Consider the following 25,994-nt stretch of genomic DNA (forward strand, 5'->3'; position numbering starts at 1 on the left):
TGCTTCATTTGACTAGCCTTAAACATTACTGTTATTATTTTGGCAGGGTGTGGTGGCTCACACCTATATAGCCCCAGCTACTTGGAAGGCTGAGGCAGGCTGACTGCTTGAGCTCAGGAGTTCAAGACCAGCCTGGACAATATGACAAAACCCCATCTCTACCAAAAATTAGCTAAGCGTGGTGGCATGTGCCTGTAGTCCCAGCTACTTGGGAGGCTGAGGTGGGAGGATCGTTTGAGCACAGGAGGTAGAGGTTGTACAGAGCTGAGATTGTACTGCTGCATCCCAGCCTCGGCAACAGAGTGAGACTCTGCCTCAAAAAAAAAAAAAAAAAAAAAGAAAAAGATTATTATTAATTTTATTTTTTAAAATAATTATTTGTTGAGATGAGGTCTTGCTCTTTTGACCAGGCTGGAATGCAGTGGTGTCACCATGGCTCACTGCAGTTTCGACCTCCTGAGCTCAACTGATCCTCTCACCTCAGCCTTCCAAGTAGCTGGGACTGCAGCCACATCCCACCATGTCCAGTTAATTTTTGTGCTTTTAGTAAAGACGGGGTTTCACCATGTTGGCTAGGATGGTCTCGATCTCTGGACCTCGTGATCTGTCTGCCTTGGCCCCCCAAAGTGCTGGGACGACAGGTGTGAGCCACCACGCCCGGCCCCAGCTAATTTTTTAATTTTTACCTTTAGTAGAGTCAAGGTCTCACTATGTTGCTCAGGCTGGTCTCAAACTCCTGACCTCAAGTGATTCTTCTGCCTTGGTTGAGTTAAAGTTTTTAAATTGACAATAATTGCATTGAGGTAATTTCTAATTAGAATTCCATTACAGTGATGACTCAATTAATTTTACTAAATAATGGCAATAATCTCATAACTGGAAAAAAGGGAGAAAGCTGATGCATGAGATTAAAGCAGGTGAGACTCCGAGCTCCAAGGGCTCCAGTCCTTTCTGGCCAGTCCTCCACTAACTACTTTGCTCCACTGTGCAGCCAGTTCCCAAACACTTTCAGTAGCAAGATGGGAAGACTTAGCATCAGGAAAGAATGGAAGGAAAGCCCTCAGAATTTTTTTTTTTTTTTTTTTTGACAGGGTCTTGCTCTGTCACCCAGGCTGGAGTGCAGTGGCATCTCAGCCCACTATAACTTCCACCTCCTGGGTTCAAGCCATTCTCCTGCCTCAGCCTCCCCACTGGGATTACAGGCGTGAACCACCACATCCAGGTAATTTTTGTATTTTTAGTAGAGATGGGGTTTTGCCATCTTTACATTGCTTTGTCTAATTTGTCAGCAACCTGACAAAGCCAAAATCCCTCTCCAGTTAATTTCCCTCTTGATATCATCACAGTAGTAAAAATTAGAGGTCAAGTGGGTGAAACAGCAAAGTCAGGGCTCCAAAAGGTACAGGAAGTCATAACACAGTTCAGAAAGCCCAGAATTTGTGGCTATCTGCTTTACCAGTAGTCTGAGAAATGTGAGTTTTCTTCCCAAATTCTTAAATTCCAGTTTTAAGAAACGGCATTGGATTAATCATGAAATCAGTTAAGATAATTTCAGAATCCCAAGCAGGTCACAAAATGAACAAAGATGGCATTCTATACTAACTATTCACCAATAATGACTATGGACAAGTACATCTTTGCAAAGCTGAGTAAATTCAGAGAGAATTTATTGAAGAATATAGAAGAGGAATAAATACTTGTTTAAGCCAACACTACCCATCTTTCTTTTCCACAGAAACTTTTACTTCGTGGATACCAGACAGTATTCGGGGAAAAGAGAATATTTTGTTCTAGTAACCGGAACGGTGGTGCATCTGACTTTCACGGTACACTGTAAGATCACAGACGGCAAGAATTCAGAATCTAGTAAGGTGCCTGGCACATGGAAGGTCAATAAATACAGCTGGTGCTCCACATCTGTGGGTTCCACATACCAGATTCAACCAACCTTGGATTAAAAATATTGGGAAAAATAATAATACAAAATTAAAAAACCCAGCATAATAACTATTCACATAGCATTTACATTGTATTAGGTTTTATAAACAATCTAGAGGTGATTTAAAGTGTTCAGAAGAAGCCAGGCACAGTGGCTCACGCCTGTAATCCCAGCACTGTGGGAGGCTGAGGTGGGTGGATCACCCGAGATCAGGAGTTCCGACCAGCCTGGTCAACATAATGAAACCCTGTCTCTATTAAAAATACAAAAATTAGCTGGGCATAGTGGTGGGCACCTGTATTCCCAGCTACTCAGGAGGCTGAAGCAGGAGAATTGCTTGAACCTGGGAGGTGGAAGCTGCAGTGAGCCAAGGTTCTGCCACTGCACTCTAGCCTGGGTGACTTCATCTCAAAAAAACAAACAAACAAACAAAACAAAGCATATGGGAGGATGTGGACAGGTTATATGCAAATACTATGCGACTATATAAGTGACTTGAACGTTCTCTAATTTTGGTATGGGGGAAGTTCCTGGAACTAGTCTCCCATGAATAATGAGGGATAACTGTACTTAGAGAATAATAAATGAAATAGATTTTTTTTTTTCTGATCTACTTTGAAAAACAATTCACAAATAGTAATAAAAGTATTTCTACAAAGGATGAAAAACAAAACATCCGAACAGTGTAGCTTCCAGAATATGTCTCAGCATCTGTGTACTTTATTTTTATATACATACAGGGTTTTACTCTGAAGTCCAAAGTTCAGGCTGGAGTGCAGGGGCACAGTCATGGCTCACAGCAGCCTCAAAGACCTGGGCTCAAGAGATCCTCTTGCCTCAGCCTCCCAAGTAGCTGTGACTATAGGCATATGCCATCGTCTCCAGAAAATTGACTTTACTTTTTTGTAACGATGAGGTCTGGCTTTGTTGAACATTCTGGCTTCTAGATCCTGGTTTCAAGCAATCCTCCCTGCCTCGGCCTCCCAAAGTGCTGAGAGATTACAGGTGTGAGATGCTATGTCCAGCCCAGTGTAACTTTTGATCCAGTGAAGTTGACTGCTTCATCTTAACGCATTATTGACATTAAGAAATGATGTCCTGAGAAGATGTGATTTAAAGATTCAATTTGATTTACTATATTGCATTTAAGTTATTTAAAAATTTCAAATATATTCTGAATGGTTTTTATAAAAAGATAGCGTTAGAACACATTTAGCCAAAACACTATTATATCCAAATGAAGTTTACTAATATATTAAGTACACTTAAGTATATGTATTAAGTATACTTAGTAAATATATATGTATACTTATTTTAGTTATAACATATCACTTACATAACTTATATCACTTATAAGGGATATAAGTTAGACATCTAAGCTTTTTTCTTTTAAAATTATAGTATGTTAATATATATAGGCACCTCTTTTTATTGTACTTCACTTTATTGTGCTTTTTATAAATTGAAGGTTTATGGCAATCCTGCAACTAGCAAGTCTATCAGTGCCATTTTTCCAACAGCCTGTGCTCACTTCCCTGTTTGTCACATTTCAGTAATTCTCACAATATATCACACGTTTTCCTTATTATTGTACTTGTTATGTTGATCTGTGATCAGTGATATTTGATGTTATTACTGTAAATGTTTTGGGGTGACATGAACCACACCCACATAGACAACGAATTTAATAAATATTGTGTGTGTTCTGACTTCTCCACTGACTGGCCATTCCTGTCTCTTCTCCTCTCCTCAGGCCTCCCTATTCCCTGAGATGCAGCAATATTTAAATTATGCCAATTAACAACCCAACAATGGCATCTAAGGGTCTAAGTAAAAGGAAGAGTCTCACATCTTATTCAAAATCAAAAGCTAGAAATGACTAAGTTAAAAGGCATGTCGAAAGCTGAGACAGACATAAATCTATGCCTCTTGCACCAAACAGCCAAGTTGTTGATGCAAAGGAAAAGTTTCTGAAGGAAATTAAAAGTGCTGCTAAACATACTTTTTTTACCAGTGAACTAACAAATGGTAAGAAAGTGAAACAACAGCCTTATTGCTGATAAGCAGAAAGTCTGAGTGATCTGGATAGAAGATCAAAAACCAGATAGAACATTCCCTTAAGCCAAAGCCTAATCTGGAGAAAGGCCCTAACTCTCTTCAATTCCATGAAAGCTGAAAGAGGTAAGAAGATGCAGAAGTATGAAACCAGCAGAGTTAGCCCACAATGTTTAAGAAGCTGCTTCTATAACATAAAAGTGCAAGGTGAAGCAGCAAGTGCTGATAGAGAAGATGTAGCAAGCTATTCAGAAGATCTAGCTAAGGTCCTTGATGAAGGTGGTTACAGATTTTGAATACAAAAGATTTTCAATAAAGAAAACAGTTTTCTATTGGAAGAAGATGCCATCTAGGACTTTTGTAGGTAGGGAAGTAGTATATGCCTGGCTTCAAAGCTTCAAGAACAAGCTGACGCCAATGATCATTTACCATTCCCCAAATCCTAGGTCCCTTTAGAGTTATGCTAAATCTCCTGCCTGTGCTCCAGAATGGAACAACAAAGCCTGGATGACAGCATATCTCTTTATAGCATGGTTTACTGAATATTTAAGGCCTACTACTCAGGAGAAAATAAAAAAAGATTCCTTTAAAAATATTGCTGCTCATGACAATGCATGTGGTCATTTAAGAGCTGTAATGAAGATATACAAGGAGAAACATCCACTCTGGAGCCCATGGATCAAGGAGTCATTTTGACTTTCAAGTCTTATTATTTAAGAAACACATTTCTTTTTTTTTTTTTTTTTGAGACAGAGTTTCGCTGTTGTTGCCCAGACTGAAGTGCAATGGCGCGATCTCGGCTCACCGCAACCTCTGCCTTCTGGGTTCAAGCAATTTTCCTGCCTCAGCCTCCCAAGTAGCTGGACTACAGGCATGCACCATCATGCCCAGCTACTTTTTGTATTTTTAGTAGAGACGAGGTTTCACCTTGTTGACCAGGATGGTCTCGATCTCTTGACCTCGTGATCCACCCGCCTCGGCCTCCCAAAGTGCTGGGATTATAGGCATGAGCCACCGTGCCCGGCCTTAAGAAACACATTTCATAAGGCTATAGCTGCCATGGATACTGATTCCTTTGATGGATCTGGGAAAAGCAATCTGAAAATCTTCTGGAAAACATTATTCTAGATGCCATTAAGAACATTTGTGATTCAGAGGAGGAGGTCAAAATATCAGGATTAACAGGAGTTTGAAAGAAGTTGATACCACTCTCATGAATAACTTTGAGGGGTTCAAGTCCTTGGGGGAGATTTGGTGGAAACAGCAAGAGAATTAGAAGTGGAATCTCAAAATGTGACTGAACTGCTGCAATCTCGTGATAAAACATGAATGGATAAGGAGCTGCTTCTTATGAATAAGGAGAGTGGTTTCCTGTGATGGAGTCTACTCCTGGTGGAGATGTGAATGTTGTTAAAATGACAACAAAGGAGTTTTATTCATTTATATTTAAATAACAAATTAAAAATTATTTTATAATATACTTCACTTTAGTGTACTTTTTACATAATTATTTAAATTTTATTCTCTTTGTTGCTTTTAAAATAATTATTAAATTTTAAATAATAAACATTTATTATTTAAAAAATAACAGAGTCTCCCTCTGACACCCAGTCTGGAGTGCAGTGGCGTGATCACAGCTCACTGTATCCTCAACCTCCCGGGCTCAACTGATCCTCCTAACCTCAGCTTCCCAAGTAGCTGGGACCACAGGCATGAGTTACCACATCTGGCTAATCAAACTTCTGGCCTCAAGTGATCCTTCTGCCTCAGCCTCCTAAAGTTTTGGGATTACAGGCATGAGCCCCTCTGTCCAGCCTAAAGTATTTTTAAATTAAGATATGTACATTTAAAAGAAGACCTATTGCTACAGCACACTTTAATAGACTATAGTATAGTATAAATATAACTTTTATATGCATTTGGAAACAAAAAAATTCCTGAGACTCACTTTATCGCAGTGTTCTGCAACTAAACCATAGTATCTCCGAGATATGCCTGTATTTATCGAGTGCAATTCAGGCATTCTGAACTTCCTTAATTCTTTAAAGAGAAACCTTAATAATTAAAATAGACCCAAGACAGTGACTGTGCATGTGACTCATATCTACTAAGTTTCAAAACATTTACCAATCAAAATCCCCTGTACTTCCCTACAGGCTTATACAATGGCCACAGATGCCACAGTACCATATAGTTGGTATGTATTTTACAGTTTCAAGGAAAATTTTCCACCTGAAAATGTGTTGAATATCAAAAGTTCAGAAGTTATACTCAAAGGATTTTTCAAATTCTTTAAGGAATTCAGTAATAAACATTACACTTTACCTTTGTGAAGATGGCCAGGGGCATGCCATATTGGTCCTCTTCCAAACCGGAAATGAGCCCTGGTGTCAGGACCACCTGCCCCGTATTAGCTTGAGGTTGTACAGTAATTGGAAGACTCTCTGAGGGGACAGAGTCCTTTGGAAATAAGTTTGTCTGGTCTGATCCCAGCTGTTCCCTTTCTTTCAAGTTGGGGTCCTCTAAAACACTAGGATCCAAGGTTTCCCAGTCACTTTCTGAGGACTCTGGAGATGGGCGAGATGGAGGTTTCAAATATTGATTGGTATCACTGGGTTCCTGCCCTTTGCTGCTGTCTTCTCCTTGGAGCAAAGGCTCTTCAGTCTTCATGACAGCATCTCCTCCATGGTTTCCTGCCATTACTTTCCTGACAGTTCCCAAGTTGGTATGTGAAATGTCAGAAGTGGATGCAGAAACAAAATCATCTGTACGTGGGTTATTTTCCTGAAGCCCACCATCTTCAGACATACTTTTCCGGGGTCTATACTGAGAACAGTCACTGAGACCATGTTCAATCATGCCTAAAACATGTAATATTGGAGAAGAGCTTGGCTTATAATAGAGAAGAAAATAAGAGCTATATATTTTATTAGACTCTCCTATAAAACTGAATAGGCTTGCACACATTTCAATTAAAAACAAAAAAAACAGAAAGAAACCCAGACAAAAGAGAGAAACCTATTTCTAAAAGGAAAATGTCATATTAAATTAGAAATAACCTTAATGAGTTTATCTTTGAAAATTTTATTACTGAAAGTTTAAGTTTCAGTATAAGTTAAACAAAAGAAAGAGTAGATACTGCTGTTTTCTTACCTGGAAAAAGGGATAACACAGTCATCAATGCGCCCACCAATTTATTCACTGGAGAAATATAAAAAAGAACCTGAAATGGAGTAAATTAAAATCAAATTAGAAAATCCATGAAGCAATCCATAATGATCAAATAAAAAAAAAGGAAAAATTCTTTATATAAGAATAACAGCTAATAAACATAGAAGTAATGATAGAAAAAAATCACCATTTAGCATCCACCATGATTTAGGTACACATTCCCAACAAATGCTAAAACTACTATGAAAGGTTGCTGGGCAACAAAATATTCACAATGTCTGAAATTTATCATTCTATAGATTACCTATTAAAGTGGCAACTACCACCTCAATCAAATGAGCAAACTTCACCTCACCAATACTGCTACTACAAATAGTTACGGGACTCCTAATATCATGTCCTGACAGAGACACACCACTACCTGTGTAGGATTCTTGCTAAAAAGGCTTAATCTGAAACTAGCCACAAGAAAACAAACAAATCTCACCCAGAACACCAGTCTGGATTATTTTTAAAATGACAGTCTCATAAAATATAGAAAGAAAAGAAGAAACAAAAAAAAACAGAGGTGGCAGAACTGTTTGAAATAAAAGAAAGCTAGCATACATGATCCTTGACTGGATCCCAGATTGAAAACAACAATCAGGCCAGGTGTGGTGGCTCATGCCTGTAATCCCAGCACTTTGGGAGGCCAAGGCAGGAGGGTTGCTTGAGGCCAGGAGTTCAAGACCATCCTGGGCAACATAGCGAGACCCTATCTCTATTCTTTAAAATTAAAAATTAAATAATTTTTTTAAAAAGAAAACAATAATTAGCTACAAAGGACATTATGACATCTGGGGAAATTTGAAAACGGACTGTAACAGATTTCACTCATCTCAGTATTAAATTTCTTGAATGCGAAAATGGTATTTTGGTTATGTAGGAATATATTCTTGTTCTTAAGAAACACATCCTAAAGTATTTAGGGGTGAAATACCATAATGTCTACAAATTACTTCCAAGGTATTTTGACTCGGGGGGAAAAAATGAACATATATAAAGGAATATAGACTTGAGTGTGTTGGCTCATGCCTGTAATCCCAGCACTGTGGTCCCAGCTACTCAGGAGGCTGAGGTGAGAGAATTGCTTGAGCCTGGGAGTTAGAGTTGCAGTGAGCCATGAACGCACCACTGCACTCTAGCCTGGGCAACAGAGCAATACCCTGTCTCAAAAAATGAAAAGAAATTCAAAGTGTTCTGTGGCTGGATGGGATGATGGCTGCATAATATGAATGTACTTAACACTACTGAGTTGTACACCTTAAAATGGTTATGATAATAAATTGTATGTTATGTGTATTTTATCAAATTTTTAGAAATTAAAACAATTTTTTTGAAACACCACACTAGTATGGTGGGTTCATTTAAAAAAAAAAAAAACTCGCCCTTTCCCCTGGCTGGCAGCGCGGAGGCCGCACGATGCCTGGAGTTACTGTAAAAGACGTGAACCAGCAGGAGTTCGTCAGAGCTCTGGCAGCCTTTCTCAAAAAGTCCGGGAAGCTGAAAGTCCCTGAATGGGTGGACACCGTCAAGCTGGCTAAGCACAAAGAGCTTGCTCCCTACGATGAGAACTGGTTCTACACGCGAGCTGCTTCCACAGCGCGACACCTATACCTCCGGGGTGGCGCTGGGGTTGGCTCCATGACCAAGATCTATGGGGGACGTCAGAGAAATGGCGTCATGCCTAGCCACTTCAGCCGAGGCTCCAAGAGCGTGGCCCGCCAGGTCCTCCAAGCCCTGGAGGGGCTGAAAATGGTGGAAAAGGACCAAGATGGGGGCCGCAAACTGACACCTCAGGGACAGAGAGATCTGGACAGAATCGCCGGACAGGTGGCAGCTGCCAACAAGAAGCATTAGAACAAATCATGCTGGGTTAATAAATTGCCTCATTCGTAAAAAAAAAAAACAAACAAAAAAAAACCTCTTTTTTTTCTGTGTGAAGGAATACATATTTATTAATTTATTTTGAGATGGAGTCTCGCTCTGTCACCCAGGCTGGAGTGCAGTGTTGTGATCTTGGCTCACTGCAACCTCCTCCTCCCGGGTTCAAGCAATTCTCCCGCCTCAGCCTCCTGAGTGGCTGGGACTACAGTTGCTTGCCACCACACCCGGCTAATTTTTGTATTTTCAGTAGAGATAGGGTTTTACCATGTTGGCCAGGCTGTTCTCAAACTTCTAACCTCAAGTGATCTGCCCGCCTCAGCCTCCCAAAGTGCTGGGATTATAGGTGTGAGCCACCATGCTCGGTCAAGAATTCTTATTAAATTGTTTAGGAGGAGGTATTATTCCTGCCAACAGTTATGACTGAGGGAGCAAATAACCCAATTACTGTTGGCAGTTCCCTATACTACCGGGGAAACTAGGCCAGCAATGCACACTGTAGAGCAAAGAGATGGAAACAACTTAGGCACTTAATTACACTATGGGGCCACTGAGTCAAACAACCCTGAAATCTAACGTGAGCCAATACATGTCCTTTTACATTTAAGTCAGTTTAAAATTGAGTTTTCTGTTGCCTCCAGAAAGGCCATACGAATTTACACTTCTATGGCAGAGACAAGAAAATGTGCTTCAGCTCACCACATGATAGGCAAAAAGTATCTTAATACTTTATCAATTTTATGAAATAATGTAAAAAAAGTCAATAAAAGTTAAATACTCCATCTTTCCTTTCATCCCTTAGGATCTTACCTTTTTTTCAAGAAGAATTAGTTTAAATAGGATTAAGACCTGAAAAAGGAAAAAAATATTTTATTGAAATGAGCAAATCAAGCCTATAATTCATCTTTTTCCCTAAAACATAGCCATAATCAATAATACTAAATAATTATAGCATTTTTAAAAGTACAAGAAAAATTATGAACTTATACTGAGAAATTAAATATTACCTGTGTACTCTTAAAAATGTGAGAATCACTGAAATCGCTAACTGAAATTATTTTTTCTTGAAGGGGTGGTACCATTTTTGCTTGAGGTATTTATAAGTATTTAAAGGTCAGGGCATCCTGACCTTTAAATAAATATTTATGGATATCCAGAGTGTCCACATAGCAGGTGCTCAGTAAATGTTTGTTAAATAAACAACATGTTCATATCCTAGTCAACATCTGCTTTAATAATAAAGATCAGAAGGTATAGGTATGTACAGATGTTTTACTGAAAAATGCTCCATTCTCAGGGCAACATATAAAATATTCTGCAAGATCAAAACATATTTCTTTCCACTCTAATCTTGTGATAGATGAAATTGGAAAAACAATAGAAAAAAATTACCCTATCCTACAAGGAAGTAAACAGTATTTGTGCTTTTAAATTTCTATGATGCAAAGCACTACCAACTCTTCTAACTTTGTATAGTTATGAGACCAAGTACATCTTAGAACTAAGGCATGGTATGCCACAATCTGCATTCAATTTAGCACACTGAATTTGGCAGTTAAATGAGCACACTAAGAACAGTGTTGGCCATTTTAGTACTGCACATCATAAATTTATTTAAGTAAGGGACCATACCTTGTGCCGAAAATGAAGGACAAGATCTCGAGGTGACAGACCTACAAAGTTAACAAAAAAGCTAAACTGTGACTACAATGTAATGTTTTTGCTGAAGTTATTTTCCTCCTAAAGGTTCAAAAAAAAGTAGAAATATGCAAATACTCAAATATTTATGTACTATTTGATTAGGTACATATATACTCAGAAAGAGTGCTGTTCAGTACAACTTTCTGCAAGGATGAAAATATTTTAAACCTGTCTTGTCCAATACAGTAGCCACATGTGGCTACTGAGCAACTGAAATGTGGCATGTGTGACTGAGACAAATTGACTTAAATTTTATTAATTTTAATCTAAATATAGACAGCTATAGGTAGTTAGTGGCTACTGTTTTGGACTATGCAGGTCTAACACATTTCCCTCTTCTACAAACATAAACTACACGTTTAGAAATGATATAGCTTATATTATCATGGCAATCAATGATTAAACATGGTTTTGGTCATGGCCCTTCATATGTCATTATTTCTTTCTTTTTTTTAAAGACGGGGTTTCACCATGTTGGTTGGGCTGGTCTTGAACTCCCGACCTCAGGTGATCCACTCGCCTTGGCCTCCAAAGTGCTTGGATTACAGGCGTGAGCCACCACCCCGGGCCTTATGTCATTATTTCTGAAACACTGTCTTTTCTATCATCTATCTGAAAGAACACAGTACAAGAGAAAATAATTTAAAGAAACGTGTTCTCAGAATAGGACCTCATATTACGCAGAATAATAGTTTACATTATATATATGACTGCAATCATAAACTACCACAATTGGCAACTGCATGCTGAAATTAGAATTGAGTGAACATAAACCACTATGTGATTAAAAAGTTTTAATCACAAAATGGATATTTATTGAGTTGCTCATTGAATATCTTGGCTACCAATGGATATTCTGAGTTGTCAAGTTAGTTATAAATTAAATAAAATCCACAACCTGAAGAATCTTAGAATAGAAAAGAGCTGAGGAGCTCTCTCTCTTGCTTCATCTGTTATGACAGGTAATCAAGCTAGTTAGCTTTAATGCAAGGAAAAGAAAAAACAATACAAAACTTCCATTACTATCCTAAAAGGTAGAAATTCTAGCCTGGGCACCATAGGGACATCTTGTCCCTACTAAAAGTAAAAACAATTAGCTGGGAGTCCTGGCATGCACCTGCGGTCCCAGCTACCTAGGAGGCTGTGCTAGGAGAATTGCTTGAGCCCAGGAGGTCAAGACTGCAGTAAGCCATGATCATACCATTGCACTCCAGCCCGGAGAGTGAGACCTTGCTCAAAAAAAAAAAAAAAAAAAAAAAGAAAAAAGAAAAAAAAGGCAGAAATTTGCCTTGTATGTTAAAAGTTATAAATCTGCTTTGTTCTAATACCCTTCTTAGTATAAACACTGGCAAAGAAGATATTTAAGGAAGAAACAGCATCAAATGTTGCATTTAGATCCCATAGAGAGATGTAATTCTAATCAAAGTTTTACATGCAACTCAGTTTGCTAAACAAGGGAAACGAGGGAATCTCTTTTAACTTGTAAGTCAATTACTTACCAAGATATACTTGGGATCCTTCTAATGAAGCTCCTCCCAAGGAACTATTCATATGTTCATAAAGCTCCTATAAAATATAGATTGAATTTTGGATCTGAATTAGAAATATGTTGATCAGAAAAAAGTTGGTTCCTTAACTGAGGTAGTTTGTTCTGCTAGGCACTAAATTTAAAAACAACCAAACCTCTCTGCAACCTTGCCAGTTCTCATTTCTTCTCTTCTGGATATGAACAATATCAGAAGAGATGTGGGTAGTGAGTATGAACAGCTACTCAGGGTATTCCTTTCTCCTTCTACATGCTAGAGCATGATTCATTCATATAGTGGTATGAATTCCTAGTATAAATTCCCTCTGCTTCCTTGCTAACTCCATTTTCAATAAACTAATCATGTGGTTTTTCTGGTCTATGTATTGGGAGCTAGGAATGGGAAGCCTGATATATAAAAATACTGTGCAGTTTATTAATAAGATAAGCAAATTTATGGAATTAATGCCATGGCAAAAGGGCCATTATCCACTAAGAGAAGCATTATTGTTACAGTTATTTGTAGTCATTATTTCCTCAAAAAAAAAAAAAAAAAAAAAAAAAAAAAAAAAAAAAAAAAAAAGAAAAGTTTGGTTAGATTTAGTATTTGGGCAGATCCTGGTCCTTCAACGTTTTAATGCAAATGTGTATTCACAGAATGCCTTTCTTAAGCTAATAAATAATTATCCTTCACAGTATTACTGACAAGATTTACTTGATTCATGAGTCTATCTTTAGCCAAACACATATATAGAGGGGTAAAATGTTACCTTTAGAATGGAAATTTGGGAAAAATCCTTCTCTTCAAAATATGCATGTGTAATGAGTTGAAGTTTTGCTTGAAGTAAGCCATAAAGAGGCTTAAAGGAATAAAGAAATTACCATTAGTTTGATAACAGTAAAACAAACAGAACACCACAACTTTCTCATTTGAATAGAACAGGGAGAAAAAAAGTAACTATCAACTTTAGTGCTGTATTATTAATAGCTGAAAGCCATGAAGATAGCTGTTCTTCGGATACAGTGAAAAGTACCTGAAACACAGTACAGTGCTTAAGAGTGTGGGCTCAGACTTGCTGGGCCTGGCTCCATCACCCAGCTCTCGGAACTTAACCCTCTCCCCCTCTGCTTGCTGATCTGAACATGGGCATATGAAAAGAATACATCATATTTGACTGTTTTAAGGATTAAACAACAGGTAAAAGCACTTGGTAAAAAGTATCTGACACAAAGAAAGCACCTACACATCCGCTGTTACTATTATGTAAAACATATTCTAATTCTGCACACCGTTTTGCTGGCCTGTAGCAACATTTAATCATCCTTATAGCAGCCTGTTTTTATATTATTTTGAACATTCATGATTACATTTAAGTTCATTTCCCATTTTTGTCCTCTGTGGAGGCTTACAACAACTAGCTTGTGTCCTTTATCATAATATTGTTTTATATACTTGAGCAAAGTTATCCCTTAATCCTTATTTCTCTATTTAGGATCTTCTACCATTTTCATCTTTTTATTATAGCATTCTTTTCCAGATGTTTTCTCATGTCTATGTCCATTTCAGGATGCAATGACCAATAATGTATATATACTCTAATTATTAAAAACAAGTAATATTGGAAGAGTATCTCCCAGTATCCCTGTTAATATATTATGATTTCCATCAAAGTATGAAATCATTTTACTTTTATACATAGACTTCTTGAAGTCTAGACCAGAAGAACCACAACCAGACCTTTTGAGTAAGCTACTCTCTTCCTATCCCTTCTGTCTGTTTTAGCAACAGATAAAGCTGATTTTTTTTACCCTAATTTTATCACTTAGTAGTTACATGTCTGTAGAATTACACATTTTTTCTCTGAGCTATGTCTTTATTTATAAAATGAGAACAGTAGTAAATATGTCTCAAGGTTGTTATGAGAATGGAAGTGACAATTACACATAAAAAGTGTCTGGTACAGAATTAATGCCTGATATATAGGCACTCAATAAATGCCATCTATTATTGTAATTGTCCTTTGAAGAATGATTACTCAGGAAGCCTCTTAACATGTTGTACTTCAATATCTGGTACTCTTATGCTTCGGTCATCTGGTCCAATATAAAAAAGCCATTCACTAATGTCTATTTTTCAGGCTACTCTTCTCAAAGCTGTGTACAGGGATCAGATGAATAATCTATCAATTTTCTGACATTAGGGTCCTTTATAATAGCCCTTCCTTTCCTAGGAGACTATTCTTGGCTTATATTTAAAATTACTGTCTTAGAAGAAATATTCTCATCCTCAAAATTTTATTTTGAATGAAATAAGATTTGGCTGAGCATAGTGGCTCATGCTACAATCCCAGAATTTTGTATGGCTGAGGCAGATGGATTGCTTGAGCTCAGGAGTTTGAGACCAGCCTAGGCAATGTGGTAAAACCTCATCTCTACCAAAAACAGAAAAAAGCCAGGTATGGTAGTTCATGCCTGTGGTCCCAGCTACTCAGGAGGCTGAGGTGGGAGGATCCCTTGAGCCTGGAAAGCAGAGGTTGCAGTAAGCCAAGGTCATGCCACTGCACTCCAGCCTGGGCAACAGAGTGAGACCCTGTCTCAAAAGAAAAAAAAAAAAAAAAGATTTTGGTAAAACAAAAATGGATAAATGAAATATATCAGCTACCTCATTTTGTTTACGTATCAACTTACTTTCCAATAGCTATAAGATCTCCCTTCTCTTACCGAGTCTTGCATAGAGGTGCAAATGAAAACTGCTGAAAGGGAAAGAGAATGAGGAGATGCCAGGGCATAAATAATTTTAATATATCATTTAAATCTCTTCTTATTCTAATAGTGCCTTAACCTTAAAGAAAGATCTGCCATGAAGGTTTAACAAAATGAATGAGTTACTTGTTCTCTTACCAGCTTGCTTAGAACACAGACACTTTTCTGAACAGTCTCTCTGGTGACATCTGCTTGCCTTACTTTCAATGCCTATTATAAACAAAGAGCAATTTATCAGAAATATTTCGTAGCAATATTTTGTAATATAAAAATGGCAATTACATAGAAGGAATTTCTTGCGTATTTAAATTAAAAAATTTATTAAGACTCTCAGGAAATATTAGACAAATAAACGTCAGCTTGGGCCTACGTGACAGAATCTGTGGTAGGCAGTGGGAATGTAATAGCGAAGGGACAATCCTGAGTCTCAAGGAATTTATAATCTGATGCAGAATACTTTATGTATAAGACACAAGGTCCAAATCAACCATTCAATGCAAATCAATCACTATTGATTCTGGTTAAAAATGGGCAGTCCTTTCAGAGACCACTGTTTCTGGTGAGAAGGCACTAGTTTAAGAGATGACAAAAAGCCAGAAGCAGTGGCTCATGCCCATAATCTCAGTACTTTGGGCAGGCGGATCACCTGAGGCCAGGAGTTCGAGACCAGCCTGGCCAACATGGTGAAACTCCGTATCTACTAAAAATACAGAAATCAGTCAGGTGTGGTAGTGCAAGCCTGTAATCCTAGCTACTTGGGAGGCTGAGGCAGGAGAATTGCTTGAACTCTGGAGGCAGAGGTTGCAGTGAGCTGAGATTGTGCCACTACACTCCCGCCTGGGTGACAGAGTGAGACTCTGTTTCAAAAAAAAAAAAAAAAAAAAAAGATGACAACAACAGACAGCTTGTTCTCCAGAGATGAAAGAACTGTCAGCAGTTTTGTTAAGTTAGTTGTTCCACGTTGCCTGGAAATTTGTATTGGCGCCCGGTGCCAATTAATGAGCACATAGCTCATTAATTGTGAGGATGACTATGAGATTTCTATAGTCCTCTGCTAGTAGAGGGTGAGTCTTGATTTGATCAACCTCAGGCAAGGCTGTGAAGGAAGGAAGAAAGACTTCTCCTCTAGTATACTGCCCGATTACCTTCTTGGATCTGTCCTGAGGACCAAGGGGCCCCTGTGTTTTCAACTGATGGCTGATGAACAGACTTTAAATTAGCTGTGGAGCAGAATTCTTCCTTCTGATTGGATTCATCCACTGTCTCACCATTCAGAGGAAGTTAAAGTCTTTCTCCTAGGCTTGAGGTCCCTCCAATAACAGGTTTATCTGTCTGGTTCTATTGCCTATTATTTATTGAGAAGGACAACAATCATTGGAAAAATGGGCAACTCTAATGTACTCTGGAGTGGGTCTGAACCAGGGAGTGGGGAGACAGGCAATATTTAAAGGCTATGCAGAGCATAAGGGCTGTTAAAACAGCACTGATGGATAAGACCCACGTGGGAGAAATAATTTTACTACTGCTTACATGACCTATGGGTAATAAAAAGTATTAAAAGGAACAGATTTCTAAGAACAGGCAGCAGCTTAATTCATCTCATATATAAGTATGTAAAGGTAATAGTGTAACAGTGAAATAGCAAAAGAGCATAACTCCATTTTTTAGGCAACCTTTCCCCATTCCTTCAAATAGGCAAGGATAATTTTAGAGCACAAATATGCCAAAATGGCAATTGTGTAGGTTTAAAAACTCTGGGATTTAAAAAGTGTGTAAACAACTATGTTTTGTTAAACATTTATAGAAGCATTGTGGCCTGACCAATGACAAAGACGCACCCAACCTCCTCTGGCCCTCATTGGTACCCAGATGACTGTGTTTCACCTCTTGATACCAAAACCCTCCTCTTCTCCACAGCCCTCTCCCATAAAAATCCTCCAGCCAGCCTGCAAATTTTCAGATGCTACTTTAGAATGCTAGGTCACTATCTAGCTGGCTTTCCAAATAAATCTACTTTTCCTCCCAGCAACTCTAGTCTTTCAAGCGGCGTGCAGCCAAACCTGGGTTCGGTTACAATAGTATATGAAAACATCAACTGCTCAAAGCTGCCAGGCTAACTAACTCTTATTCTCAGGTTTCTTTTATCTCTATTTTATTTTCTCAGCTTCATTCAGTTATAATTGACTAAAACTGAATATACTTAAGGTGTATGTTATTATTTGATATACTATCGTTAGCTTTAGATTCAGTTATTCATGACATAACACGGGTTTTCCAGGTTCCTGACCCTGTGTTTAGAGGGTTATTTCATGGTAGTTAACTACTTTGGGTATCCTGGAATTTACACCTGTAGTTCATGTTAAGTGGGTCAGGGGAAAAATACACACACAGAGAAAATGTGGTAGAATATTAACAATTGTTGAGTCTAGGTGTTGGATATACAGGTATTCAATGTACTATGTTTTTAATTTATCTGCATGTTTGAAATTTCCATCATAACAAGGTAGAAAAAGATTTACTAATTATTCACCTGAGGAAGCTTTTAAAACTTTTAATTGTTGAGGCTCAAATCTCAGAGATTCTGATTCAGTCACTAGGAGGAAAGGCTAGGTACAGATTTAAAAAAAAAAAAAAGTCTCTAGGTAATACCGATTAAAAAATCATTGTTTTAGAGCAGTGGTGCTCAATCTTGACTACGCAGAAGAATCAGCTGGGGAGCTTTTAAAACATTCCCACCTCCCATGTCCAGATCATCAAATCAGAATCTTTTGGGTTGGGGGCAAACCCAGCGATCTTAGCTTTTAAAGCTCTCCAGATGATTGCAATGTGCAGCTGAGATTGAGAACCACTCACTACTTTAGAGTATTAATGACCTTTAGAGACGAAAGAGCTTTTCACTCATCCAGATTATCTCTACCACAAAAAAACAGTCCTACAAATAAGTAAATCATGAAAGGTGGGGTTACCATCTTGGCTTATTTGAATTTATTAATTAGAGCTTATTATAGTAGGTCAGGCATTAAGCTAGCAGGTAGTTTAAAAATAATCAAGGCTGGGCATGGTGGCTCCTGTCTGTAATACCAGCACTCTGGGAGGCTGAGGTGAGCAGATCACTTGAGCTCAGGAGTTCAAGACCAGCCTGAGCAACATGAAGAAACCTGGTATCTATAAAAAGTACAAAAACTAGCTGGGCATCGTGGCATTCGCCTGTATCCCAGCTACTTGGAAATCTGGGCTTGGAGGACAGCTTGAGCTTGAGGTAAAGACGGCAGTGAGCCGAGATCTTGCTACTGCACTCCAGCCTGGGCAACAGAGTGAAGACTCTTCCTCAAAACAAAACAAAACAAAACAAAAACTTAGAGATAATTAAAACAACTTATGAGTAGTTGGGAGTCCCTGTAAGCACACTCTACTACTTCTGAAATGCTGCTTAAAAAAAAAGGCACAGTGGTGCACACCTGCAGTCCCAGCTATTCAGCAGGCTGAGGCAGGAGGATTTCTTGAGCATAGGAGTTCAAAACTAGCCTGGGCAAAATAGCAAGACTCTGTCTTTAAAAATAAAAAAACTAAAAAACATACAAACACTATCACTCCATTTTTCTAAGTTATATGCCAAACACTAGAAACAGAACATTCACAGACGTCTTGAAATGTAAATAAATACAGTATTTCAAAGACAAATTGATAATTTAGGTATCACTATCTAAAAACAATGTACAAAATATTATGATGCAAATATAAGCATAGCCACCAATGTCAACTTATTAAAATGTGTCTGTGAATAAATTGGTACTATTGAAAAAACAGCTACAAATTGTATACAAACATCTAAAACAATATTATAATAGGCACCACTGACTGAAAAATAAAGACTGTTTCTCTAAGTGTCCAACATCTAAGAAAGGACTATGGAGTTTTTTGTTTTCACCATTAACTATCATACCTTGGCTTCAATTTGTCGATAGCAAGAGATACCGTATACTGTGGCTCCATATCCATTTCTGGGTGGCAAGTGAAAAAACACAGTATCTAAGAGATAAACAGAAAAATGTAACTACTAAGGTGAACTATCCTTATTAATAAAATATGAAGTTATCATAATGCAGTCATTAACACGAAAATTATAAACAAGAAATCCAAGTCATACTTATTTCTAGGACCACAACCACCGGTTTCCTAGAATTTTTCTAATTGCCTTATGGTAAATACTCATCACAAAAAGCCCAAGAGGCTGAATTGTAACAGGTCAAACTGAGACTACAATTACAGAAAATAGTTAATCTTTAGGGAATCGTTCTAGATTAAGAGAAAGTAGACAGTCACAAAAGCCAACAGCAGGCTGGGTGCAGTGGCTCACACCTGTAATTCCAGCACTTTGGAAGGCTGAGGTGGGTGGATCACCTGAGGCTGAGAGTTCAAGACTAGCCTGACCAATATGGAGAACCCCCATCTCTTCTAAAAATACAAAATTAGCCAGGCATGGTGGCACATGCCTGTAACCCCAGCTACTTGGGAGGCTGAGGCAGGAGAATTGCTTGAACCCAGGAGGCGGAGCTTGTGGTGAGCAGAGATTACACCACTGCACTCCAGCCTGGGCAACAAGAGTCAAACTCCGTCTCAAAAAAAAAAAAAAGCCAACGGCAACACATGAAACTTGAATGAATCCAAGAAATTTGGGGGACAACTGAGAAAATTTGAATATAGACTGGATATTAGACAGTATTACGAAATTACTGTTAAATCTCTTAGCTGTGATAAGGGTACTGGATGTTACACTGGGGAACAATCTCATTCTCAGATCTTAAGTATTTAGAGAAAAAGTGTCACAATGTTTGCAACTACCTTTCAGATACTACAGACAAAATTATTCACATACACAAATATAAAGAAAATCTGTAGAACATTCACTATAATCTTTTTTTTTTTGATGGAGTGTCACAGTCACCTGGGCTGGAGTACAATGGTGATCTTGGCTCACTGCAACCTCCACCTCCTGGGTTCATGTGATTCTCCTGCCTCAGCCTCCCAAGGAGCTGGGATTACAGGTGCACACCATCACACCTGGCTAATTTTTTGTAATTTTAGTAGAGAAAGGGTTTCACTATGCTGGCCAGACTGATCTTGATCTCCTGACCTCGTGATCCACCCGCCTCAGCCTCCCAAAGTGCTGTGATTACAACCATCACACCTGGCCAACATTCACTATAATCTTAATTCACATGTTTACAGCAGTCCTTTTGCTGGACATGGTGGCACACCCCAGCTACTGGGGAGCTGGAGGAGGAGAACTGCTTGAGCTCAGGAGTTTGAGACCAGCCCGGGCAACCCAGTGAGACTTTGTCTCCAAAAAAAGAAAAGAAAAGCAACAACAACAACAAGATTTTTGTAGAGCATCAAATACCATGGTAAAACACAGTCCTTCATTAAGTCAGGCAAAGTACTCATTTATAGGGTGGCAGGAGATTCAGTAAGAACTTCATAGTCCTACTTTCTTTGACGGTGTTAACATGCTCTGCATGCAAGCAAGCAAGCAACCTTGCAAGCGGAGTACTTGTGACAGCAATGGTTCCAGAGACACAAAAACAATCCCAGCTGTTTCTAGGTGGGCCCTGGAGTACTAACCTAGTACTGCAAGTATGCAGCTAGAGTCCCAGGCAATGTGCTGGTAAGCCCCCTGGTTTGCCTCTTAGGAGTCTGAAGTGTAGATGTAGGAGGAACTGCTCCCAGTAGTGGCTGTCCTGCTCTCGCTAATCACTTGGTAGAAGGCTGGCCAAGGTTCACCAGCCAAGGACAGTGTAAGCCTGGCACTCCTTCAGAGGTGTTCTAGTGAATGACTAGTCATCCCTAAACAAGCATGTAAATATTTTATAAATAGTTGTAATAGGCTGAAGGGCTTTAATTTCTCAAAGTATTTAGAACCTAAGATATCTTGGCAAATTTTTAAAAAAATGGCACCTAACTGCTTCACTGTCTTGTTACATACCTTCCTGGTAGTTGTGTGCACCATCTGGTAAAGCAAGGAAGGGCAAGTACTTCCATTCTTCAGGTAAAGTGTGGCTGTCATGTCCATCTCCTGGAATCAGGGGCGGGTAAGAGAATTCAACCTAAAATAGTAAAGAATATTAGCCAAAAGGTGGTTGATCAAAGCAGCATTTTATTCTGACAGGTAAAAATGTTTTTAAACTCTGAATGACAGAAGTTGGGATAAGCCACACTGTATAATGCTATTTGATACCACCAGCAAACCTATGGCATAGAAGAGGAAAAAAGAAAAAAGCAGTAAAAGGAGGAAAAGTTTATAAGCCTTTCTCCACTTTCTGATTTAATGGCTGTCAAACTTTAACGTGCATAAAGGGTAGTGGGGCTGGTGATTGCATTACAGATTGAGATTTGGGAGTTGTCATCAAACAGATGGTAATTGAAGCCATAGGGCCCTGAGGAAAACCAACAGTAGAGGTCCAAAAGAGGAGCCCCCAAGTTGAGCCAAGAATCAATTTTAGAACCATTCTTTAATGTGAAAAAGATATGATGACTCATCTTTCTACACTTCAATGAAATCAGGCTGCTGCTTAAATCACATGAGAGCCAACCGTAAAAGGGCTTTAAAAATGATTATTAAAAATTTTTTTGGTCCACTGAATTTAAGATTTGTGATTATTTCTAACAGGGGATCCAATTCCATATTTAAAATGTTTAAAAATACAAAAAAAAAAAAAAAGAAAAAAGAAAAAAAAAAGGACTGTAGGGTAAAAAGACTGCCTCTCACCCTTGACATCACCACCCCAGCAACCCAGTCCCTGCTCCCATTTCCAGAAGCAATCAATGTTTTCCATTTAGAAGAACTCTTTAAAGGTTTAGATTAAGGAGTGAAACTTTTCTTTCACAGCTCAATCATTTAAAATCAACTGAAAAATTGGCTGGGCATGGTGGCTCATGCCTGAATTTCCAGCACTTTGGGAGGCCAAGGTGGGTGGATCACCTGAGGCCAGGAGTTCAAGACCAGCCTGGTCAACATGGTGAAACCCCATCCCTACTAAATATACAAAAATTAGCCAGGTGTGGTGGCATGAGCCTGTAATCCCAGCTACTTGTGGGGCTGAGACAGGAGAATCGCTTGAACCCAGGAGGCAGAGGCTGTAGTGAGCAGAGATTGTGTCACTGCACTCCAGCCTGGGCAAGAAGAGTGAGACTCAGTCTCAAAAATAAAAAAATAAATGAAGGTGAGGCATAAATAATCCCCAATTACAACTGAAGGTGCGGCATAAATAATCCCCAATTACATTTCTCTGTATCTTCTCTATACATTAATCATACAGGTTTTATCCTAATTTGCTTTGTTGGACAATTTTCTAAAAGTGTGAGGGAAGGCAGGATGCGACAATGAGGTAATACAGACACAAACTCAAAGCTGATGTTATGACGTTGGCAATTTTAGAGTTAAAAACGTAACCAATTCAGAATTATTTTTAAACACCAAAAATAAAAGCAAGAAAATAAATGATCATATTTTATATAATCAATACCAAAGTTCCATATATAGTATTTACCATGAGGAGGTCTGGTAATTATCACTAAACAATCTTTTTGAAAACCATTAAATTTTGATGTATTATTTATTTAAAATAAATTTTGTATAGAATAAACATGGTTTTAAATAAACATAAGCATTTTGTTCCCCAATTCTCATGATGCATCATGAAATATATTTCTCTTTTGGGTCCAAAAAGTTTAATATAGAAAATTCTAATAAAAGTAGTATGACAATGCTTAATCTCATTTTAAATCATGGAAATGCAATTTGAATATAATTTTTACACATCTATTAAAAAACATTAAAAAGACTGAGTATTTTGACAAGAGAGCAGAGAAATAGGCTTGGCTGTGGGAATGTACAGTACACTGGTACAACAGTTTGGAGGGCAACCTGGCTGTATTATCACCACATTTACCCTTTATTAAAATAACACAAAGGGAGGCCCTTAAACTGAGGTGGCTGTAAGGCTCATTCTACTTAAGCAATCAAAACTGAATTAAAAGATCACCAAGCTTAGCTCAGCCAATCACAGGCAGCCAACTGGGCATTAGTTACATTTTCTTGAACTTCTCACAGGCGTGGTCCAAATAAGCCAACTGCTCAAACTTTAACCAAATAATTTATTTGCTCTACTTCTACATTCACCCTATAAAGGCCTTCCCCTCAGGCTCCTTCAGTAGAGCTTCAACCACTTCTGGGTTAGAGCTGCCTGATTCATGAAGCACTGTCTGCTCACATAAACTCCTAAAATCTTAATGTGCCAACATTTATCTTTTACCACCTTTGACTGAGCAATTTCAGTTTTAGAAATTTATCCCACAGATACGCTTATATATTCACACATATAAAAATGTTCACGGCAGTTTATTTCAGCATAAAAGGGAAACCTAAATATTCATCACGAGGGGTTACATAAGTTTTATATCAGTTTTGTCCAGTTGTTAAAAAGAATGTCAGATTCATATATTCTGATAAAGCAAGACAGCCACAATATCCTGTGTGGTGGGTGACATGATGGCCTTCCAAAGATGTCCATATCCTAGTCCCCGGACTCTGTCAATTTGTTACCTTACTTAGTAAGGTACAAAAGGAACTTTGCAGATATGATTAAGGATCTTCAGCTAGGGATTATCCAGGTGGGTCAAGTGTAATCACAGAGTACTTATAAGAGAGGCAGAAGAATCAGTGAAAGGAATATTTGAAGATGTTATGCTATTGGCTTTAAAGAGAGAAGGGCCACAAAACAAGAAATGCAGGAGAACTTTAGGAGGTGGAAACAGCAAGAAAATCAAGTCTCTTCTGGAGCTTCCAGAAGAAACGGAGCACAGCCAACACCTTGATTTTAGCCCAATGAAGCCCATTTTGGAATTCTGACCTTGAACTTGAATTAATTTGTGTAGTTTTAAGGCATTACATTTGTGGTAATTTTTCAGCAGCAAGAGAAAACTAATACATACTGTTAAATTTTAAAAGCAAGTAGAATATCAGTAAACAGTGTGAGAGGCATCCTAACCAGAGTGACTCAATCTTGAATAAAGGCTGGATAAAGCCAAACCTGTTATGTTCCCAGGGGGCTGAGCACTCTTGGTCGTAAGATGTTTATGCTTGAGGGAACAAGTTAATAATGTTAACTAACTAAAGACCCAGGACTATTGGAAATGTCCCAGTACTTTAAGAACAAAAAGCATTCTTAGTTTAAGAACAGGTTTTGCCGGGCGCGGTGGCGCAAGCCTGTAATCCCAGCACTTTGGGAGGCTGAGGCGGGTGGATCACGAGGTCAAGAGATCGAGACCATCCTGGTCAACATGGTGAAACCCCGTCTCTACTAAAAATACAAAACATTAGCTGGGCATGGTGGTGTGTGCCTGTAATCCCAGCTATTCAGGGGGCTGAGGCAGGAGAATTGCCTGAACCCAGGAGGCGGAGGTTGCGGTGAGCCGAGATCGCGCCATTGCACTCCAGCCTGGGTAACATGAGTGAAACTACGTCTCAAAAAAAAAAAAAAAAGAACAGGTTTTGCTTTAAAAATAGTAGTACACTCATAAATTCTTGCTAAAATCAATAGTAACATAAGAAAGTAAGAATACTAACAGCCTGTCACAAGCTGATCACAAGCCTCTGTAATGAAGTACACTTCTCTTAATAACCAATATTAGCATTATATTTGAAATGGGTGTGCCCTCCTGTTGCTCTTTGAGGATGCCCTACTCTGTAATAAACTATTTTAACTTCGCTCTACTCTGTGACTTGCCCTGAATTCTTTCCTGCATGACAGCCAAGAACCTGCTCTTGGGGTCTGGGACAAAACTCCTTATCTGGTGACAATAGTATAATTCTATATATACAGAGACTCTGTGCAAAAAAATACTTTCTGTAAATGGATTTAAAAAACATGCTTGAAAAGATACTTGAAAAACTATATATACGGCTAGCAGAGAACTCTGGAGAGGAGAATGAGGTTGGGGGTTGAAGATAAGCAAATATTCCTGCTACTTTTAAAAAATCTCCACCTTTTTGTTTTGAAATTTTCAAACTTACAGAAAGTTGAAAGAATATGAACAATCTAACAAACCTTCATCTTTATTTACTAATTACTTTGCTTCTTTTTAGCCATACTTGTTTTATCTGTGTTGTATGCGTACACAAAACACAATTTTCTAAATAATTTAACAGCAACTGGAGGATACTACCTCTACTTTTAATTATTTTTAAATGAATATGTATTGCTGTTAGGATTAAAAAAATAACTAAGACAATCACAAGCAGTTCTTAACTTCTGAAGGAAATATTATTTCCACACTATAATCTTGGAGTTAAGGGCAGGTGCAGAAATCTATCTTTTTTTTCTGAAGATTTAGTTAACAGGTTGCCATTGGTCAGAAGTTTAACATCTGAAGCTATGCTATGCTTAAAATATTCTCCAAATCCCAACTCTACTGAAGGAAGATCAGTTTTAGATGGTTCTAGCTGAAACTGAAGATGCAGTTGACTCAAAACTATCGGATACTACATGCATTCCAAGTATTCCATAGGTAAAATTAAGGCTGTTCTAGCCTGACTTGGGCCCAGAGTATTTATAATGTTGTTTCATTGGGAAAGTGTTCAGAATTTCAAACAGCCAACTTTTAGAACACAACTCTTTCAGAAACTGTAGACTGCCTGTACTGTGTTGGCAGCTTTGTATAATTCTCTTCTCCTGCTGGTAGATTTGTTACCAACAAATACATCCATTTGGAAACTGCTGAAATTGCTAATCAAGTTCAAAACTGTTTATAAAAACTTCTCTCTTTCTCTCTCTATATGTGTGTGTGTGTGTGTGTGTGTGTGTGTATAAACACAACAATTTTAATGGCTATATATTATTTCATCATTTTAATACCAAT

At 38.3% G+C, this 25,994-nt stretch overlaps 1 protein-coding gene, 1 long non-coding RNA gene and 1 pseudogene across 5 annotated transcripts in view; 2 read left to right on the forward strand and 1 right to left on the reverse strand.

Moving 5' to 3' along the window:
* The window catches only part of AVL9 (AVL9 cell migration associated), a 72,108-nt gene that overhangs the window by 21,188 nt on the left and 24,926 nt on the right, over positions 1 to 25,994 (reverse strand). For all 3 annotated transcript variants that reach the window (XM_032286832.1, XM_032286831.1, XM_032286830.1), the window contains exons 2-10: positions 21,061 to 21,181; positions 19,021 to 19,106; positions 15,216 to 15,287; positions 13,085 to 13,174; positions 12,289 to 12,355; positions 10,721 to 10,761; positions 9,899 to 9,937; positions 7,148 to 7,217; positions 6,320 to 6,855 (exon numbers count right to left, since the gene is read on the reverse strand). In XM_032286832.1, coding sequence (XP_032142723.1) covers positions 6,320 to 6,855; positions 7,148 to 7,217; positions 9,899 to 9,937; positions 10,721 to 10,761; positions 12,289 to 12,355; positions 13,085 to 13,174; positions 15,216 to 15,287; positions 19,021 to 19,106; positions 21,061 to 21,181 — 1,122 coding nt within the window. The remainder of the gene's footprint in view (positions 1 to 6,319; positions 6,856 to 7,147; positions 7,218 to 9,898; positions 9,938 to 10,720; positions 10,762 to 12,288; positions 12,356 to 13,084; positions 13,175 to 15,215; positions 15,288 to 19,020; positions 19,107 to 21,060; positions 21,182 to 25,994) is intronic.
* LOC116557375 lies at positions 190 to 17,696 on the forward strand. The gene is made up of 2 exons (XR_004271486.1): positions 190 to 253; positions 15,878 to 17,696. It is a non-coding gene; the product is annotated as an uncharacterized LOC116557375 (long non-coding RNA).
* Positions 8,576 to 9,113, forward strand: LOC116557371 (annotated as a pseudogene). Its single transcript, XR_004271484.1, has one exon. The product of XR_004271484.1 is annotated as a 40S ribosomal protein S19 pseudogene (transcript).

This window comes from Sapajus apella, unplaced genomic scaffold (genome assembly GCF_009761245.1).
Source record: "Sapajus apella isolate SASKATOON/1434 unplaced genomic scaffold, GSC_monkey_1.0 scaffold19, whole genome shotgun sequence".
Classification (NCBI taxonomy): domain Eukaryota; kingdom Metazoa; phylum Chordata; class Mammalia; order Primates; family Cebidae; genus Sapajus; species Sapajus apella.